Genomic DNA, 22,806 nt, shown 5'->3' with positions numbered 1-22,806 from the left:
TGGATGTGTGTGTTGGAAATCCAACTTACAAAAGGTGGTTGCATTATCTACAACTGAAGTCGTGTACATGGCAGCCACAGAAGCAATAAAGGAAGCAGTATGGTTGAAGGGATTTGCCCAGGAAATGAAAATCAATGCTGCTGATATCACTGTCTATTGTGATAATCAGAGTGCTCTTCACTTGATGAAGAATCCAATGTTCCATGAAAGAAGTAAACATATTGACATCAAACTTCACTACATCAGGGAGATCATTGCAAGTGGTGAAGTGCAAGTGAAGAAAATCAAAACAGATGACAACCCTGCAGATGTGATGACCAAGTGTGTGACTTTAGCAAAGTTTAGACATTGTCTAAACTTGCTCAACATCTCAACTCTGCAGTGATAGACCTCCTCGGAGGTACAGTGAAACATCATGCATATTTTTCTAAAGACTTATGTCAAAAAGGTGGATAATTGTGGTATTTTTAACATAAGTCTAATATAAGTGCCATGTGGCATTATCGGGTTGGTCATTTTTAAATGACAGTTTTGTTAGTTGGTTTTGGGGGGAAATGTTTTCTGTCGAGAACTCATATATATATCAACCCTGTTTGTTTCTCAAGTGTGTAGAATTCTAAGTAAGACACCAGATTAGAGAGAAAAGAGAGACTGAGTGTTTGGGAGGGTCAGGAGCTTGACTCCTTTGTAATCGATCTTCCTGGTGTAAGATCAAACACTTTGTATTCAACTTTGATTCATCAATAAAGAAAGTATGCTGATTGTTTCTCGCGGATGTAGGCATAGATTGCATTGATCTATGTTCGAACCTCGTTAAAGAAAATGTGCCAATTTTTTGTTTCCAGTTTATTACCATTGATTGCTCATAGTTCATGCTTGGTTGAAAGATTCATTGCTGGTTTTTGAACTCACATTTTCAGTTCTGGTTTTATATATTAATTGTTCTTTGTTGTGTATGTTCTTGAATGAGGTGAATTGTGATTCACCACAAAAAATATATACAAATAGTTTGGATTACTCTAAAACCTTTTTCGTAAGCTTTTTGTAAAATACTTCACCGATTTGAAATCTGGAAGACACCGAGAAATTAAATCCTTTCAATTCTTGGTATGTGTTTACTTCCTCTCAAAATGAGACTTGAGAAAATTCTCCCTCGAAAATTCTTTTGCCTCTTGTATATGTTAAGAGAATATTTAATAACACAAAATTATAGTTACGACATTCCTGTAAACGTTTAAAATTTTTTGAATAATTTATAGTGCCAAAAATAGGTTTAAAGTTTTTTAAACACACGTAGTAAACTAGAATTAATATCAAAAATTCTATTTTCAATACTGTAAATTAAGAGTTATAATAGAAGGTTGTAATTAAGAGTTATAATATATAAGTGTGGAAATAGAAAGTATATATGGATGGATTTGATGTGTCTATAGAAGTTGTTTAGTATGTATTTTACATTTTTTACAATCTCTACACAATCCATCATATTCAATTCTTCCCTCAATGAATACCTTGGGTCGTGTTTTAAATAAGATGTTAATTAGTTTTCGGTGCGACCGGCCTGGCCAATAAAAAGACGAGTTAAAGTGTTTGCTTTGAAAAATTGGCGTTTAGATTGTTGTTTTGCGCCTAAGGTGGCTGAGGCTGAGGCTTTGGTTTTTTTTTTTTTTTATAGAGTCTATAATATGCTCAAAGTTGTTAATTTTGTAGATCTGTTGATAGTTTTTATGTGCGTTTTTATATGAATTTTGACTACAATTTAAATTCCATTAGTTGCTAAAGTAATTTTTACGTAAAAATACAAAAAAAAAAAGAAAAAACTATTTTAAAAAACCTCTTTATTTTATCAAATGTAATTAAATGTAGCAATTTCTTGAAAATAATAAAATTACTATATTTATATATATATTTATGATATACCTCTTACGTTTTTTCATTAAAATAAAAAAAAAAAAGAGAAAACACATGATTAAAAAGATTCAAAAATATAGAACCAAATTATTAATCATAATTCCAGAAATTATCAAAACATCAATTCCAAGTAGAACAATAAAAACAACAATTGAAGTCAAACAAGAAAATGTTCATCAAATTTTGAAAAACAAAAAAAAAACAGTTTATTTTTTTCTCAAATTTAATTGTCGCCTTTGGAAGTTGCTGCATCTGTTCCTCTAAGGCGGCCAGTCCTTCTGGCCGCAGTTAGACCAACCTTTTGACCCGGTACAGCATCTCTGGCGACGGTACTAGCATGACCAATATGCTGGTGGTTACCGCCACCATGAGGATGCTCTACTGGATTCATAGCAACACCCCGAACAATCGGCCAAGAATTCCTCTTGGCTTTGTACTTGTGGTATGCATTTCCCGCCTTCAACAACGGCTTCTCGGTCCTTCCTCCACCCGCAACTTGACCGATCATAGCACGGCATCCACTTGGCAAAACCTTCTTGGCACCAGATGGAAGCTTAACTCTACAAAGAATATCAATATATATATAACAAATTAATGAATAAGATTGATAATTAATTCTCAAATTACAAAAATAATTAATGCAAATGATATATCATGTCACAAATTAAGATCTTCTAAATCATATCTCAATGCAAGAATAATGATACGATCATACGAATATATTATGTATATATGACAAATATGTTAATTTTAGGTAGACATTTATAAACTTATGTATATATTATGTATATATGTATATTATGTATATTATGTATACAAATATGTATATTATGTATATATTATGTATATTATGTATATATGACAAATATGTTAATATGTTAATATATTATGTATATTATGTATATATGACAAATATGTTAATATGACATGAATATATTATGCAAGAATAATAAAAACCAAATTTTTTTAATTTTTAATTTATATTAATGATCATCAATTAGAAAAATATAAATCAGAATTCAGAAAATTCTATTAATGATCATCAATTCGAAAAATATCATCAAATTAGAAAAAAAAAATCTATATATACATAATATTATTAGATCACTACTATATAAATTATATCAAAATCGAAGCTTGAACTACATTAAAGGAATTAACCTAATAATCGATAAATATATACATATAACTCAGAATCTAATAATCAAATTTTTAATATATATATATATATATCCTCCATTTCAAAATTATATATATATGACCAGATCTCATCAACCAAAAAATGTCAAAAAAACAATTGATATACATACACCACAAATATCAAAATCGAAACATAATTAAATATACAAAAGAAACTTCTTATAATCGATCAATATACTATATATAGATATAAATATCAAACAATTATATATACTAAAAATCATGTCCATGAATATAGATATAAAATAAAAACCTGGTAGTGCCATTATCAGGGTTATGAGAAATAACGACAGCATAATCACCAGAAGCCCTAGCAAGAGCACCACGATCACCGACATGTCGTTCGACATTACAAACGACAGTTCCTTCAGGAAGAGACATTAGAGGAAGTACATTACCAACCACAAGATTTGCTTTCTTACCACAATAGATGAATTGTCCACTATACAACCCTTCTGCAGCTATGAAAAGCTCCTTTTGGTGCTTGTACCGAAAGGGGTGGCGAAATGTCACACGAGCCAACGGGGCCCCACGTCCCGGGTCGTGGATGATGTCATTCACCACCCCTTTCAGGTAACCGTTGCGCTCACCAAAGTCTAGGGATCTAAATTTAGCTGGACCCTTGCGGTGGTGCGTGTGGGACTTGAACACCGAGCCCGCCGCACCCTTACGTTGTGCCCTAATCACTCGTCCCATTTTTTTGCTCAAAAATTAGGGTTAGGGTTTATGGTGGTGACGAGTAGAAAATGAGAGATGGGGGCAAGGATTTTATATATATAAGAGATAGCGGATTAGGGTTAGGTTTTTATTTACAATTATTTATTTATTTAATGCAATATTTATTTATTTATTTATTATTTTTTTTTTTGAAACGATATATATTTAGTTTCTTAAATGAGCGATTTTATTAATTTGGGTAACTTCATAATATAATATTGTAAGGAGGAGAAGATTGATGATTTTGTTACGATTTTCCTAAATATTTGCTATAAATGGGTTAAAATATTATTTGTTTATTATTTTAAAACCGTTTTAGGATTTTGTTTTTATTTTTATTTGGAGTAGCTGGCAGAGAGATTTACTTGCAAAGAAAGTCGAAAACCTATATATTACTTGTCCTCCAATTAATAAAGGTAATAAATTTTTTAAGGGTCCTCCAATTATAGTAATTATTCACACACGAAATCTAATGGGGTACTGTTTAGGGTTTCAACAGTTGTAAATTTAGTAGGAAATCTAATGAGGAAATTACACTCTATACCTTTTTTATATTGTCCTATTTTATTTTTACATTATTTTTACCTCTTTTTTAAAATTGTACCAATTTTACTCTTGTCACTTCAAGATACTCTTTATGTGACTCTCTTATGTGAGAGTATTTTTTTTTTGAAAGAATTATGTGAGAGTATTTTGGGTACAATACATATAAAAAGAGGTATGTTTCAAATAAATATAAAATTAAAGGTAAATTTAATTAATTGATTAATAAAAATAGAATTTTTCAACTTACACCAAATCTAATGGGGTGTTTAATTAGCAATATTGTTCAAATGTAACATAATATAACTCTAACATCCAATTCATGTTATTAATTCAATAAACAGAGAAAAGAAAATTTAAAGTGGGCTTGAGCCAAATTGTCTGCCCCATAAGACCATCTCCAATGGAGTGTATAAATTAAATGTGATGTATTATTATGTTTTAGCTAATAGTATTTCAAAAAATGTACTAAATTTAACGCATGCTAAAAATTAATATAACGAATTTGACACAAAATATATCATTGTATCAAATTTAACTCACAATAGATATTATTTTTTTTATTTATTATAATACCACTAATTATTATAATTTATTAATTTTATTAAATTATATATCCTTTATTTACCGATTTAAATAATAAAAGAATAAAATTATAAAGTTTTCATTTTTACACTTCAAAGTAGATTTTTTTTTTTTTTTTGTATTTTTATACAAATCAACATAGAAAAATAGCTACAGACCGTTTAGCAAAAGAAACAGAAATACTCACATTTTCCTTTGTTTTACTTTATATTAATAAAATGACATAGAAATGGGACACCAAAATGGAACAAAAAATTTGGCTCTGTTTGGAAAGCTTAAAATTAGATTTGAGTTAAATGGAAATGATTACATAATTAATTTTTTTTTTCTCATGAATTACATATAAATTGAAAAGGTAAAACATGTAACCATGAGCAAATCTCGTAGTGAACGTTATATATTCTAGAAAAAGTTGTACTTAGTGAGTGAATTCTTGACTTAGATTGCCATCTAATTTAGACACAATAATATATAATATTATTATTTTTTCTTTTTTTCTAAAATATAAAAATCTAATTACAAAACACCAATTAAAATAATATATGTACAGTAGAACCTCTATCCAAGAATACACTTGGGACCAAGTAAATTATATTCTAATTGAGAGGTTATAACTAAATAGAGTTACACTAGAAAAAAAAATTAAAAAACTAAAAAATATCAATGTTACAATAATAACAATAAATAATCATTAATACTATATCATAATAAAAATATTTTAGAGTAAATATAATTTCATATATGTATTATAATTTAAAATAAAATTATTAATTTTACATAAATAAATTTATAAAATACATGTATATATTTTATTAAGATGTAATTATTCTTATATAGAGGTATACTTTGTTAATACGGAATTTAAAAAATGTATAACTAATTACAATTTAGAGGTTATTCTTATTTATAACTGGCCCAAATCGGGACTTGATTTTTTTATAACAAATTAGAGGTTATTCTTGAATAGAGTATTCTTAAATAGAGGTTCTACTGTATTTAATTAGCACATTCTCTATATTCTCTCATTCAGAAAAAGGTTAATTAATTAGCAACATACAATCGTTGGATATAATATCAAAACATGCTCTGAGAGATGAAACTATAAACAATACAATGAATGTAATTAACAATATTAATGACTATCAAAAGGTTACTAAATTATATATAATATATTATAGAGTTCTCAAATTTCATTTGCACCAATTGATATTAAAAAAAAAAAAACTTAAAATAATTTTTAAAAATCTCTTAATACTTTTCCCAAAAAAAAAACTCACATCATTTTATATTAATTTCAATACTTATTTAATTTTTTTTCCATTTTTTTAATTTTTACTAATAAAATTCATTCATATAATTGTTTATTTTGATCTTTTGACAAAATATTTAAAATATATATATTTTAAATTTCACTACAGAAAATCTTACTTTTATTAATTATCATTCCTATATTGTGACTAAAAAATTCGTGGCTAAAAGTATTCGTCACAAAAATTACAGTTTGTTGTGACTAAATGTGGTTTTAGTTATAATACTTGTTGTGACTGAGAACTTGTGTCTAAATACTATGTTTTAGTCACAAGTAATTTTTTGTTGTGACCAAAAGTCACATTTAGTCACAAAAATTTTATGTTGTGACTAAAAAGTTGTCACTAAAAGTAGCTCTTTTTTGTAATGTTTGTTTGATAAATATATTTTTTAAGAGTATGATAATTCGAAGAAAAAAAATTAAAAAAATACTATAATTGAATATGTATATTTTATACAAAATAAAAATTATTAACATGCATGAGATGCTTTTATAAACTTTTGAGTGTAAATAAAACTTACTGTAATTTTTTTATGTAACAGTACTATTTAAAGTAAATCAAAACAAATTACGTTACGTACATGATAATTATTAGCATACAACTGCAAATAGAAGATTTCATAAACTTGTTTAACTACAATAAGGAGAAATTAAAAGTAGGGCAGCCTTAGGTTAAAAGTACGGCAGCCCTAGGTTAAAGTAGGCTAGGCTCGCGATTAGGGTTCACTCTTATTAGGGGCCAAAATTTAAAAAAAAAAAAATTAATAAATATATATTTTTTTTAATATTGTTTAAAAATATCATTTATTGTTATAAAAAGGGCTTAAAAAAATTATTTTTCTAAGGTCTAAATTAACTCAAAACCAGCCCTAATTAAAAGTCCTTTGGGAATCTCAAATTATCCATCTTTTTACATCATAAATGAAAAATAAAACAACAATGCATGTCTTAAAATGTTCTTCATTTAATATAATGAACTTCCAATAATAATAATCTTATTTCATTTTTCCTCTTTATTCATTACTATCATGCAAAATATCACTAAAGATGAGAAATAATCATGAATAGAGATTGATGATCACTCATGAATAGGTTAATCACCAAAATCTAGTCACCTTATTACATGTGTTTTTCACTATTGGCTCCCTTACTATCTAATACTAACTCTGATTTTGCACTACATTGACTAGAGTTGGCAAAAGTGGATGTAGTAGGGCTACACTTGGCCACCATCCGTACACTGCCAATTAGTGCCTCAAGGGATGAATTTTGGGACATAACCTCAGATAGTTGTTCAGGACTTATAGCCAACTTCACTTTCCAAATGTCCAAATTTCCCTTTTTCTTCTTCTTCATCAACTTTGTCATCATTCTCGTTATCAGATTCTTCTTTTTCTTCTTCTTTCCTTCTTGTCCCGAGTAATCATCTTCACAAGATGAGACTCGGTATGATATATTTTGAGGGGTCTTACAAGGGTTGTTATTATTATTATAAATTACGTCGGTGATATCACGATGCAAAAGATAGTAGAGCTCACCAGAATTGAGTCGCTCGTCGTGGAGGAGTGGATTAGGAATGATCACGTCACTATTAGGGTTTCGACGGAATAAGGCGTGGCCAGGGAACTCCTCGATAATTGAGCTGACAGTTATGGGAGCATAGAACTCCATTACACCGCCGCTTGACATCATAACTTTGACTTTGACTCCATCATCATCATCATGATCTATCATCATCGGATCTGACGTCGTCGACGACGATGACTGATGGAACTCTTTCAACACACCCACACAGTTCCCCATGCATGTAAATGAATCTAAATTATTATTAATTATGTATTGTTATTATGAATATCGATTATTATAATGTCTAGAGAGTAGTACTTATAATAATAAGTTGCACGTTTATGCCTATATCTACAATTAGATCAAAATATTCATTTAATCCATTCCAATCCAAAACAAAATCGAGTTTTCAAAAATCATGATCATAAATTAATAATATTTATGGAAACTTGTTTAGCATCATATACTATATATATTTATTTATTTTATTATAATAAAAATTCTATTTTTGGTATTGTTATATAAATTTGATTTATATAAAGAAATAAAAAATAATAAAAAATGAAATAATGTTATTAATAATGGTAATTAAGTTTATTATATATCGGGAAACTTAATTTGTTGATAATTTGTTTTTTCAGTACTTTTTTTGTTTTATAAATTTTTTTAGTATTTATAATTGGTATTATATTTTATTAGTGTAATTATGTAGCGGATCTCATATAACTTAAAAAAATAATTTTTAAAAAATATCGCTAACTAATTTTAAGGTGTCACCTATAAAAAGTACTGGACAATGCTTAATAACAATGCTCTATATATAATATTTATAATAATATTGAACCAAATCTAAAAAATAAATGTTATTAAAGACCCTTTTTTATGGACCAGCTGATTCGATGACCCTAAATGGATTTAGTACCTTAATTTAATTCATTAATAAATGTCTTTTATGTTTTTTTTAATTGCTAGTTAGGAATAATTGTAAATGAATTGAAGGTAGCTAGCTGTATATTAAAAAATCAGAAATTATTACACAATATGCAAGAAAATATATATAGACCCACCATAGACATAGGAAAAATAATAAAAATATTAATACCAAAATTTGCATATATTTCCTGTAATGGAAATTGTGTCAAATTTGGAATTTGTATGAGAAAAAGTTGTTCATTGGTATTTACTAGCTTAAGTAAATCTTTTTAATCAGGTAATTTATTATTTTTTTTCTTTTGGTAATTAGGTAATTTATTATTTGATCTTGAGAATTTTGATACATTAAGTCAACAAGAAGAGACTCCTTAATTAGTGCTTAATTGAAAATTGTGAGGATGTGTTGTGTTGAACAACCATAATACACTTTTACTAATTAACTTGTAATCGGAATTAAAATAAATTAATAAAAAAAATAAATAAATCTAAAATATAAAATAATTGAAATTAATATTTTATTATATTTTTTCTATTATTAAATTGACTTAAAAAGAAATCAAAATAATTTTATTTTAGTAATCAAAATGTTCTAATTTCACTAAATTAAGAAAATATAATTTTTTAAGGAAATAGTTGTTTTTTATTTGTAATTAATAAAAATTACATGAAAATAAAATATCATTCTATATCCTTTCTTTCTTACTTTATATGGGTTCCACTTGTTATCAAAGGAATAGAATCAAATATTATACAATGATTCTTCGCTTTTCAGACCGACTTTGAAGTTTAGTGGGCCATAAAAAAAATATTTTTAGGCCCTTATTTTAAAAAATATAACATTTTTCAAAATTAATAAAAAAAAAAGGAAAATTATAGTAAATGGCCCCAAATCATAGGAGTATGTTAGTTTATGTCCTCTTTTCAAAAAAATATAGCAAATGGCCCTAAATCATAAGACTATATTAGTAAATGTCCTTATTTCAAATTTTTTTTTTTATATTTTTTTATTTTTTTAGAATTAGAAGCAAATTATTTAAACATTATGGTATATCTATATTAGTTTTGTTAAAATCTTTTTTATTTTAAAGTTATGTCAATTTTTTTAATTTTTAATGAGTTGTTTTGGGTTGTTGGTATATAGATTTTGTTATCCCGTCCAAGATATTTCTATTTTGTTGTATGGTATATTATTATTCTTAGATGATATTTATTTTTTATTATGATATGTATAATAGTGGTATATAATTTTATTAGCATAATAAAAATATTTTAATGTATGTATATAATTTTATTGCCATGCTACATATATTTAATTATTATTTTTTATATTTTTTGATTGTATGATTATTTATTTTAAATAATATTTAATTGGTTTTTATTTTATTATATACAATGGTCATGGTATATATATTTTAATTGTGGTAGTTTGTATAGTATACATACACATATATATATATGTATTAGTAATCTATATTTTTTTTTTATTATTTTTTGTATATATATTTTGGTGTATGGTATATGTATTTCTTGTTATACGGTATATAATTTTTTTAAATAATATTTAAGTTTTATTTTTTATTGTACTTTTGTTGACATGATATATAATTTTATTAGCATCCTATATATTTTTATTTTTATTTATTGTTATTATTATATATATTTTTATTGTAAGGTATATATTTTATGTTATATGGTATATAAGTTTTATTGTATAGTATATCATTTTATTTTAGATAATGCATGTTTAGTTTTTATTTTAGTATACATAAAGGTGATATATAATTTTGTTAATATGATATATATAATTTTTTTTAATAATATTATATTATTTTGTTTTATTTTTTATTGTAGGTATATACGTTTTATTGGATGGTATATGATTTTTGTTGTCTATAATATATTATTTATATTTAATATGATATTTAGTTTCTATTTTATTGTATATAAATTTTTTGGTATGTATTCATATTTTAATGGTGATATATATAATTTTGTTAGCATGATATATATATATTTTTGAGTATTAATTTAGTATTGTTATAATTTCTTTGTGGTATATAATTTTATTACTACGGTATATTAATTTTCTATACTACGATATATTTAATACTGCTGTATATATTTAAATGATCTAATATATTTATTTATTTTTGTTACAATATAATAATATGCAATACTAAAAAAATTATGTAACTTAATTTTGTTATTATATATATTTTTTTTAAAAAAATATGTGATAAATCTATTTTTATAATTTTTATTAGCTAATTTATTAGATTTGGCCATTTTCTTAATTTTTTAAAAAAGTAGACATTTACTAACTTAGTTACCAAATTTAGGGTCATTTTGTATCTCAACCCTAAAAAAAAATATGTGTAATTTTAAAAGAGAACAACTTTTTTTGGGTCCTTAGGCTAAGTGAGCCCTAAGTACAAGCCTAGCCTGCTTATGTCCAGGGCCGGGCTTGATGATATTTAAAGTTAATAAAAAGTCTCTTACCAGGCTGAACATCTGAGATCCTTACACATAATTTGATACGAATTGGAACAACACAACACAAGCTTAACGTAACGTAATATCACAAACAGACCAGTTAATACACCAAACTATACAAAACATCATGAAGAAATTACATTGTATACCCATTTTATTTTACTTTTAATTTTTACCTTTATTTTCATATTCTTTAAGATATAGATGATATTCCTATTAAACTCCTTAGGTTAATGTAAATTACATGCTAGACTTAAGTCACTACAAGAAATGTCACTTTTGCCAGCACATTTTTGTGCTTGCAAAAGTTGGTATTGCGCTGGTAAAATAGAATTTACCTATGATGTGTTGGCAAAAGGGGGTTGGCAAATCAATGTTGGTATTCGAACTTTTGCCAACATAAAATGGAAAGCGCTGGCAAAAAAGACTTTTTCCAGCGCGTAAATGTGCTGGTAAAAGTTAAATTTTAGCCATTGTAAATGTATGCTGGTAAAACTTTGATCTCTTTGCCAGTGCAGTTTGCGAAATGCGCTGCTAGAAGTTACTTTTACCAGCGCAGTAGCGAATAGTGCAGGTAAAAGTGACATTTCTTGTAGTGAGTAGAGAGTGAGAGTATATTGGACAATCCACTCATAAAAAGTAGATATATTTTAATAAAATATAATATGAAAATATTTTTGATTAATAGATAGAAAAAGAGGTATTCTTCAATTTATCCCTAACATCATAATTGTTATTGATCGATTTGGATCCACGTGAAAGTTGGGCTTTGAACGTGGGCTTGAAAAGTGCTTTAATTGGAGAGAGAAAAGCATGAAGAAATGGATAATATTTGGGCCATTTTTATTTGGGCTTGTTATCATCTTTACTAACTTATACACCAAATCTGAAAATTATCACATAATTAGATTAAATTATTAAAGGATAATTACATAAAACACTACTTATTTATATATATATATTTACGGTGTTCTATAAAAGCAATACAAAAATAACAAGAAAACTATATAAAAATAATATTAAAATAACAACAAAAAATAACATACAAATAATAAAAAATCAACAACAATTAACAAGAGTACAACATAAAAATACATCAAAAGATTATATTTTCTGTAAATAAAATTATAAAAAAATTGTAAAAATATTTAAAATTCTGTACATCTGTATTTTTGTAATTTTTTTTTATTATTTTGGTGTATTTGTGAAATAATCCCTTAAATTAAATGTTTCTAAGCTAAATAATTTTTGCACAAAATAAATAATTTAATTCTTAGAGCAACTTGCCCTTGGGTAAACATCCATGCCAGTAGAAAAGTTGCCCTTGTATTATGAAATGATATAAATAAATTAGATATCAATGGAAAAATAGTTAAAATATTTATAACTTACTATGAAATATTATTTTTTAATTTTAATATATTTAAGGATAAAAAAATTGATCATAAATTTAGTTATATTTTCTTTTAAATGGACAGCCAAAATCACAAATTCTATTTAGTGATTTGAAAAATTATGCTGTCGTTTGGGCGTAGAAAGTGTGGGTATAACGAACGATCTTTAAGAGACCACATGGTCGAACGTGATATTTGATAGAATTCCACAAGGCCAAATATCGAGAAATTTGTGGGTGTACACATCGGGAAATTTGTGAATTTTGAAATAGGTCAAAGACCCCAACACTGGAAACTGGCACACATTGGCCGAAATGTTCCTTTTAAAGGGAAGATAGCAGAAGTATCTTTTTGGACTAGTAGCACTTTGGCTTACAACGAATCACAAATGACTTTTTGGACCCCGTGACATTTGGGCTTACAACAAATCACAAGTAGCTCTGATACCGTATTAGAATTTGAGGATAAGATGAATGATGTTCCATCTCAAAACTAATTGGCAATGAGAGGAGTAGCTCATTCATCTTATATATAGCAATTTATTTCTATACATTAGCAATGTGGGACTAACTTTAATATAATGCTCCACCTCCATACTACGAGGATCCCCCTCGTCATCTCTCTCATGACACCAAGAATTTGGACCTCCGGGACCATTTGAACCAAAGAAGATAGTCTGACTTAAGAGACCACTTGAACAAGGGGACATGCACGAAGAGAAGCCTCTCATCAGGCACCGTATGACGACCCTCCTCAGCAAGAATTGTATGCACCTCATGTAAATATGGCAGCTCCTCTTCCAAAGCTCCATCCCATTTAATGTAGGTATATTTAATTTTATGTGGCATGATTAATTTTTTAATTTCTTGCTATATTTTTATATCCTGAAGTAAAATAAACTACATACTAATCTAAATGTTTAAGAAATTTTTTGAACAATACTTACCTATTATTGAGGTGAATGTGTATAATTCTTTTTGATGATGAGGTTCGACCGTCCACTGAGATAGGTCGAGAGATAAGGAGCAGAGAGAGAGAGAGAGAGAGAGAGAGAGAGAGAGAGAGAGAGAGAGAGAGAGAGAGAGAGAGAGAGAGAGAGAGAGAGAGAGAGAGAGAGAGAGAGAGAGAGAGAGAGAGAGAGAGAGAGAGAGAGAGAGAGAGTGTGATATTAATTCAATTTTTTTTTTAAATTAGCCAAAGGTAAAATAAAGACAAATATGTAAACAAAGGAATTATTTTGGATAAATTAATTGGGGCTTTAAATTTTGACATAGGGTATTTTTTAAGAGAATAGCTAAAAAATATTATTCGTAGAATTAAGTATCGAATCTCATATAATTTAAGAAAATAATTTTTAAAAATTATCGTTAACTAATTGTAAGACGTTACTTAAAAAAAAAATAGTGAGTACCTCTAATACTTAATTTTAAGCACATGCGTTAAAATTTCCCAATATTATTTTTATATGTGAAATTATAGGAGACTGTGATTTTGTTTATTATTTTATATAAATTTTGAAAGAAGGTGTTATCTTTGACTTTTATATAATAGAACAAATTTCTATTAATGCATTACCACAAATAGTCTTCTCCTCTCATCGTTGACTGGTTGACTTGACTCCAGCAAAGCAAGCAGCATCTTCTCGTCTTCTTTCTTTCTTTTGTATTTACTCAATTTTTTCTTCTAATTTTGATAATATCATTTTCCTACTCATTTCCCAAATCAAATTTTTCTCATCCTTTCTCTCTCTACAATAATTCATAAGTGATTAGAATTACTAATGACATGACTACAAATTCACACCACAACAAATCTGAATTTTTAGTCTCAAACAAATTTTGTGTCTGACATTCTTACATTATTATTAAAATGTTAGTAACAAAAAACTAATACTCACAAAAATGATATGTTAGGACTAAAATTAAATTAGTAATAATTTATATTTAAATATTATATTTTTTTATTGCAAAATTACCTTAAATTTACTTCTATTTGTAAATTTGGAGTAGCAGTTAAATTTTAGGGTAAATATCATTTTAGACTTTGTATTTTGTAAAAGTTACCAATTGAACCCTCTGTTTTGTTAAATACCAAAATAGACACTGTATTTTCTAAAATTGTACAAATAGAACCCTAAACTAATTTTTTATCAATCTAAAACTTAATAAAAATCTGATTTAGAGATGTTATGACAAAACTGGTTACATTTTCTGTATCTGTTCGTATTAAAAATTGTCTTAAAGTTAGTTATATTAAAAAATATAATTGTTGAAAATTGAGCTTAGGGTCCTATTTTTACTATTTTAAAAAATATAGGGTCCATTTTATCATTTAACAAAACAGAATGTCCAATTGATAATTTTTACAAAACACAGGGTCCAAAATAGTATTTACTCTAAATTTTATCGTTAAATTTAGAGTATCAGTTTACATATATTTTTTCGGTAGCAAATCAATCTTAAATTCTATTGTGAATTATCAACTAGGATTGCCACGATGTACACATATAGCATGTATTTATTGGTCCAAATAATTTAAACTATTTAAATAATATAAAAATTATTTTTTTTTTAAAAAAAATAAAATCATGAAAAAGAATTTAAAAATAAATAAAAGATTTAAGCAATAAACTTAATGAATTGGGAGGTGCCATATTGGCTTGTTGTTGCTCGTACTCAGTACTACTCTTTTTCTTTTTTGAAAAATTTATTTATTTATTTATTTAAAAAAAAAATAGTATCCAATATTATTAAAAGTGTACTTTCATCACTATCTATAAACTATCATGAATGATAATTTAAACCCAATCCATTTATTAATTGTATCAAAAATCAAAACTAAAACTCAAACCCAACCCTTTTATGTAAATGGGTTCACCTAATGCGATCTGCGTGTTATTAATTAACTCGTTTATATAAAAAATCATGCTTAATTTTAATTAACTTATCAACTCATATTAATATGTTTATAACAAAGTTTAACAAGTTTACAATTTTTTTTTTTTTAAATGGAACATGTTTACAACCTTATAATGACACATTTATGAACGTAATTTAACATGTTTATGTCATATTTATCTAAAAAAATATAATTTACATTTATAGATATATAATATATTTGTGTATACTTTACATAGGTTATTATCGGAACGTATTATTTTTGGATTAAACGTGTCAACCTGGAAATGAATCATTTAATAAATGGATTAGTCGTATTAGCCCGAAAATAACCTAAACCTATTTATTTCGTGTAGATTTTGAGTCGTATTATCGTGACCTAAATTACCACTCATACCAACAGGTACTCCTAATTGTTAATTAAGAAATTAAATCATGCATACAAATTATTTTGATAAAGATATTATACTGATATTTTAATTCTTAGCTAGGATCTGATCTATAATAGCATGTATAGAACCGTTTTTATAAATATATTTTTTGAGTTACACGTAGGGATGCACACGAGCAGGCTTAAGGTGGGCTAGGTCGATACTTAGGGTGCACCCAAACTCAGGGCCTAAAAACTCAACAGACATATATATTACCCTTGTATTTTTTTTTTTAAAAAAAAATTATAAGAATTTAGGCCCAATCCAAGTGGCCCAATACCCTATTTATTTAGAAAAAATTATATTGTATATTCACTTTTTATTTTTTATTTTAGTTTTTACCTTTATTTTATTATTCTTAAATTTATATCCAGTTTTTTAGGTCTTATTCCCATTATGTGCATACTCTAATTTTGATAAATTATATGAGGTTATATTTGGTACTTTGATTATAAAAGAGGGTATTTATCAATTAATTTTTTTTTTGGAGTTAGATTTGGTTAATGTGTAATATAAAAGAGTAGTTTTCAACTTATCTCATTTATTTACCAAACTTAAAGCTTCAGCAAAAAAAAAAAAATTGAAGAAATTGCATTGTATACCCACTTTATTTCATTTGTTTTAAATTTTATATTCATTTCTATATTCTTTAAGATATACCCATTTGTATAGATGATGTCTCCATTATACCTCTTAGGTTAATGTAAATGTAAATCATGTGCTACACTTAAGTGGAGGGCGATGGTATATTAGGCAACCCACTCACAAAAGTGGATAGATTTTAATAAAATATAATATAAGAGTATTTTTAATTAATAGATAAAAAAAAGTATTTCTCAACTTATCTCAAAAAAATTACACTAAAAAAAATACATATAAAAGGGCCGATTTTTTTAAAAAATTTATTAAAGTATTGGGCACATTTCTTTCCAGGGCCGGCCTTGGACACAGGGCGAGGAATTTGATGAGTTAATCGGGTCTCCATCGGGGCAGCGAGTGTGATCTCTATCCCCGTCCCATTTAACATTCGGAGACGAAAAACAATTCCTGTTCCTACACTGTTTCTTATTTAGACGGAAAATCACCACCCTATTAAGGACGGGTCCCTGCAGGGTCCATCTCCATGAAGAAAATGTGCACCCCTAATTACACGCTTGAGATTAGATCCATGAATACAAAATGGCCTCTGAAAAATTCTAGACTGATAAATATACCGATCGATTAAATTCCTGACAATAAAAAAAAATCAATAAATAATATGCAGTTACATATGCTGTAGTAGTTAGCTATAGTATATATTAATTAATTCTTTATTTTCCAAAGTGAAGAAATATGACACTTTTAAATTAATTAAACATGTATTATATTATAAGTAGCTATAGTATTCTATGATTTATATATAACTATATATTAATCTTTTGGCTTTTATATTGAACTGAGAGATTACAAAATAATCAACTTGGTCTTTTGTTTTTTTTTTTAATTAATTAATTATTGTAACAAATTAAACAGTTGTAATATTCTTTGCCTATAGCTCTTGTTAATAACGCACTTTTTTAATCCTCTATTTTATATAAAAAAAATCTTCAATAAATAATTCTTTTTGGTAGGAATTTTAAGGCTAAAAGACTAGATTAAATTATAATATATACCATCATGAACTAGTTAATTATTATAATAATCATTCATTTTTTTTTCTTCTTCTTCTTATATATTCTAAATAATTACATATAAACTTTAATAATATTATTCTATTATTATTATCTAATTGGTTAAAAAAAGTCCATCATACTCGACAGTCAACTCTATGGACAAAAAATTTAAGCATCAAATAATAAGATTCCTTCATTAATTGCTTTGAACTAGTCAAATATTAATTACATTTGCCGCGTTGGAAATAATTATTGCAAAGTTCTTCACAAACCATCCAATTAAATATGTACATATATTATATATTATATATATGTGTGAATATTATATATGTAAGAGAAAGAAGTAGCATAAGTACTATAATCATATTATATAATCATATTATATGCATTGTTATATATCTTTGTTGTGAGCCTTGTGTTCCTTGTTATGTTTTTGTCCACTTCATTTTGGAACCATATTGCTATATTGGTATGTAGTTTCTCTTTCAAACCTTTCTTTTCTTTCTTTCTTTCTTTCTTCTTTTGGTTAAATTTTTTCTCATGTCATGAGTTCGATCATCTGCAAAAAAAACTTTAAGTCTGTAGAGATTTGAACTTGAAAACAAATGCTTACCAGCATTTTCTAATACTCCTCCTTGTACTTGAAGTCGTTAAGATTATGAATAACTACTACGAAGATAAGGATAATAAGGATACAGTTTCCTTGCGGTTAGTAATAATTCTCTCTTATACCGTTCTTTTTATATATATTTACTGATAAATTACAGGTTTCTTCTATGTTACACTCATGTATTTTTTTTCATAATTTTGAAAAATATTAGACGTGTAGTTCAAACTGTTTAAATTTTATTTTGAATTTTTAAAAAATTTGCAGGACATCTTAAATAAGTACAATAAATTGAAATTACAACTATTTAAACATTAAAAACACATATGGGATACATATGTAGAATTTTCCGAAATTATATTTGATATTAATGTAACTTTTTACATTTTTTAGGGATTATTATGCAAAGCAAATCAATTCAAGCCCCATGATGAAAGATGGAAGACGAAGTGATTACTACTCACCATCAAAAAACAAAGATAGAATAAAAGTAGAGAAAATACTAAATCCATGGGCAGCATCACCTAGAGAGCAATGGAATAAGATTTTCTTAGCTTCATGTGTAATTGGAGTGATGATAGATCCTTTGTTTCTTTACATTCCAATTGTGAATGATGAGAACAAGTGTCTTGATAAAGATCACAATGTTATGGCCATATCTCTTGTTTTGAGATCTTTAACTGATTTCTCATATGTCTTACACATCATTTTTAGACTTCAAATTGCCCTAGCCATGTCCAAGGAATTTGGTCTATCCATTTTCACAGGCTTTCCTTGGTCTTATCTCTTAATTGATGTCTTATCCATTCTTCCCCTCCCTCAGGTAATTACACTAATTAATAATTTTTATATAAGCTATTTATTATTATTTATTAATCTTGGTTTAAGTGTTAATTACTTTTCTAATAACCATATGTATAAGATTCCAAGCTTTAATAATATTTACTATTTCATTATTCACAAGTCAATTCTGAACTTTGAGAGGTTCAATGCAATCTTTTATTAAAGAAATGGTATATTTCAAGTTTGTGTATAAAAATAGTACTTTTTTTTTTATATATATATAAAATTTGAGCTATATTGACTAAATGGCATGTGGTATGTTTTCATTATTTTTTCTTAATTATTATCAAAATAAAATGTTAGAATGTGGAAAATATGGTTTAGAAAGTAGGATACATAATTTGAGGTTTCATCTTAAAATTAATTGATTATTAGTAGAGTAACAAATAATATATAATATTAAATAATTTACAAATACTTGGAGCCTATTAATTTGTTGCTTGCATACATAAAACAAAAATTAATGTAGTATTTTTGTGTACATAGGTGGTAGTTTTAATGTACTTCTCCAAGATTACTGGATCAAGATCTTTAACAGCAAGAAAGTTTCTAAGTCTACTACTTTTTCTTCAATATGTGCCTCGTCTTCTTCGTGTGTACTTATCAGCGAAAGAGTTAGGAAGGACTTATGATTCACTCACCTGTCGTGTATGGGTTAGAGGCACCTTCTTCTTCTTCCTCTACATTATTTTCGGCCACGTAAGTATATATATACTAACATCACATGTTCTTATTTGGTATGTTTTTATTTTTAGCATCTAGAAAAATTATAACTCGAAGTTCTTATATAATAGTCATGATCTAGTTACATGACAATTCACATGTTTTTCGAAAAATTTAGAATTATTTACAGTGTTAGAAACAAGCTCGAACATTTATAGCAAGCAAAAATGATTCAATTAATTTCTTTTTTTAAACGAGTATAACTATAATGTACACAGCCATATAATTTTGTAATATTTAATTAATGTACGCGTGTGTATAGGTGTTTGGGGCATTTTGGTACTTTCATTCGATTTTTCGAGAGACAGCTTGTTGGCACATAGCATGTAAAAGTGTAGGAATAGAAGAATGTATTCCAGGTCCTTTTGATTGTCAAAGCCATCATCATCCCATCAAGAATCTAACAATTGTGGATCAGTATTGCCCAGTTAATCCACCAAATCCAGTTATCTTCAATTTCGGAATATTTTCTCAAGCGATTGAGTCTCGTATAGTTTGCAAAACAGATTTTCTAAGAAAATTCTCTCGTAGTTTTTGGTGGGGTTTGAGAAATTTGAGGTAATTTCAACTTATATTTATAGTTTATAAATTGAAAAAAAAAATACTTAAACTTATGCAATCTCTCTTATTTCTTTTTCTTCTATTTTGTAGTTCTTTTGGTCAAAACCTTGATACAAGTAGCAATGTTGGAGAAAATTTCTTTGCAGTTCTTATTTCTATCCTTGGCTTACTTTTATTTTTGTACCTCATTGGCAATTTACAGGTAATATGCACACTCACAACAAATTTGTGTTTTTTGTTCTCACTACTAAAAACAGAATTACTCTTTAGTGACAATCTCTCGATCACAATATATATATACATACATATAATTTGTGATTAAATATTACTTTTAGTCACTGGAAGAAAGGTTACTTGTCACTAAAAAGATAAAATTTCTCCAAAAAGATACAAGTAAAAAACTTATAAAAAATAAAATCTGCAAATACATAATATATAAGAGTAATTTTAAGTACTTTGTGTAAAAATTTCCGTTTATTTCTCATCTAAGTTATTCATGGTAATGTAATTAAATTGCAGACATACATGCAATTGGAAACTACAAAATCAGAAGAAGCAAGGAGAAAATTAAGCATCAAACAACCTGAAATAGATTCATATCTATCAAACCATGATCTTCCACCACATAAAAAGAAAGTCATCAAAAGATATCTAACTCAAACAATTAGAGAAGGCAAAGATTTTGATGTAAAACATCTCTTTTCATTACTTGAAGAGCATGCTGATCATGACAACAATCAACACAAGAGTGAGGTAAAATTAATTAAGACATATATTACACACTAAATGAGTGCACTTATATATACTTTATGATAATAATAATAATAATGTTGAATTATGTGTATAGTCATTTGCAGCTTGGGTTACCAAAATATTAGATGTGAAAAAGCATGAGAAGAACACAAGTGAACAAAAGGCAGAGTTATGGATATCAAGAAATGGAATTCCTGTGGGTATAGAGCCAAAGGTTATGAAATATGTCCAATTGAGATTGCAAGAAGGAAAAGATGTTGATATTGAACATCTTTTGCATATTCTTCCTTTGACTTTAGGAATGTCTATTAAGAAACATATGTGTTTCCCTATCTTAAAAAAAGTAAGTTATTTCTCTTCTATATTAAATATATGTCACTAAATAATATGATAAATTGATTAATTTTAAACAATTTTTACTTGTGAATTTAGTCAAAATAAAAAATTACTTGTAACGAAGATATAATATTTAGATACAAGTTTAATTTAGTTTTAGTCATAACAACTATTGTGACTAAAAATACATTAATTTATAGTCACAACAAATTATGATTTTTGTGACTAATACTTTTAGCTACAAACATTTTAGTTAGAATATAAAAATGATGATTTATAATTAGTCACAGCTTTTTTACTTTTAGTTACAAGTTTTGTTGTGATTAAATGTAAGATTTTTTTATAGTATTTTAACATGTTATTATTTTGAATAAATTAACAGGTTCCTTTGTTTCGAAGCATGGATGAGTATGTTTACGAAACAATATGCAAATATTTAAAGCCAGTTACATATTCGGAGAAAAGTTATATTGTTCGAAAGGGAGAGCCTCTTGATATGGTGCTTTTCATCACACAAGGTGTTGTATGGACTTTCGGAAGTAGTACAACACCTACAAATCGTCTTCAAAAGGGAGATTTCTATGGAAATGAACTCGTAGAATGGCAGTTGAGCTCAACATCTTATAACGACTTTCCTATTTCGACTGCTAATCTCAAATCACATACTAAAGTCGAAGCATTTACTTTGATGGCAATTGACTTGGAACATGTGCTCTCTAGTTGTTGGTCTAAGTTTTTTCGGTGCTCGGCCAATGAATCAATGTCCGAGGGCTTAAAACCTTTTGCAGCTAAGTATGTGCAGCGATGGTTTCGACGTTACTTGAAAAATAAAAAATCACGAGAAAATAAGCTAAGCATATGTGTTTATTATCATTAGCTAGGTTCGTAATCAGGGGCGGAGCCAAATCATGTTGTTAATGATCATGGATCAATGGCATATGTCCTACTCAAAAAATTATCATAATTATATAGAAAAAAAAATGTAGCAAACAAATTTTGTTTTGTTTAATATAGAGAAAAAATTATGCAAAGTCCTCTTATCAACCACAAAACATGCATTAGTCTTTGATGTTCTTACTCAAAATGATCAGGTTGCTCGCTGAAAGCTCAGAGTTCTTGGTTTTGGTCATGTGAATCTCTATTTCTTGATTTTTTGTCAAATTTTATCACACGTGACAAATAAAATGATAACACGACTACTTATTCAATTATTACATAGCGCCACATGTATAATTTTATATTAATAAATAAAAATTATGTATTTTCAAACAATCACAAAACTAAAAATTAATTAATAATTAAGAAAATGATCTATAGTTTCATAAAAGTCTTTAATTACACTTGTAGTATCC

At 27.0% G+C, this 22,806-nt stretch overlaps 3 protein-coding genes across 4 annotated transcripts; 1 reads left to right on the top strand and 2 right to left on the bottom strand.

Moving 5' to 3' along the window:
- Nucleotides 1-1,971: 1,971 nt before the first annotated feature.
- LOC115717100 (large ribosomal subunit protein uL2z-like) lies at nucleotides 1,972-4,006 on the bottom strand. The gene is made up of 2 exons (XM_030646044.2): nucleotides 3,365-4,006; nucleotides 1,972-2,471 (listed from the first exon to the last, which is right to left on the bottom strand). The coding sequence occupies exons 1-2, from the start codon at nucleotides 3,805-3,807 to the stop codon at nucleotides 2,135-2,137; spliced, it is 780 nt and encodes a 259-aa protein (XP_030501904.1). The 5' UTR covers nucleotides 3,808-4,006; the 3' UTR covers nucleotides 1,972-2,134.
- A 3,378-nt stretch (nucleotides 4,007-7,384) lies between these two features.
- On the bottom strand, nucleotides 7,385-8,068 carry LOC115716557 (uncharacterized). Its single transcript, XM_030645373.2, has one exon. The coding sequence runs from the start codon at nucleotides 8,066-8,068 to the stop codon at nucleotides 7,385-7,387; it is 684 nt and encodes a 227-aa protein (XP_030501233.2).
- A 9,785-nt stretch (nucleotides 8,069-17,853) lies between these two features.
- Nucleotides 17,854-22,486, top strand: LOC115715919 (putative cyclic nucleotide-gated ion channel 13). Of its 2 annotated transcripts, XM_030644596.2 has the most exons (9): nucleotides 17,854-18,100; nucleotides 18,279-18,339; nucleotides 18,632-19,061; nucleotides 19,568-19,780; nucleotides 20,067-20,362; nucleotides 20,456-20,567; nucleotides 20,885-21,118; nucleotides 21,213-21,461; nucleotides 21,837-22,486. In XM_030644596.2, exons 1-9 carry the CDS (start codon nucleotides 17,917-17,919, stop codon nucleotides 22,329-22,331), a joined length of 2,274 nt encoding a protein of 757 aa, XP_030500456.2. In that variant the 5' UTR covers nucleotides 17,854-17,916; the 3' UTR covers nucleotides 22,332-22,486. The 2 variants fall into 2 exon arrangements, with proteins under 2 accessions (XP_030500456.2, XP_030500455.2); XM_030644595.2 differs by having other exon boundaries at nucleotides 17,855-18,339.
- The last annotated feature ends 320 nt before the right edge of the window (nucleotides 22,487-22,806 follow it).

This window comes from Cannabis sativa, chromosome 5 (genome assembly GCF_029168945.1).
Source record: "Cannabis sativa cultivar Pink pepper isolate KNU-18-1 chromosome 5, ASM2916894v1, whole genome shotgun sequence".
Classification (NCBI taxonomy): domain Eukaryota; kingdom Viridiplantae; phylum Streptophyta; class Magnoliopsida; order Rosales; family Cannabaceae; genus Cannabis; species Cannabis sativa.
Note: the sequence above shows the minus strand (reverse complement) of the source record. Positions and strands in the feature narration are given on the sequence as shown.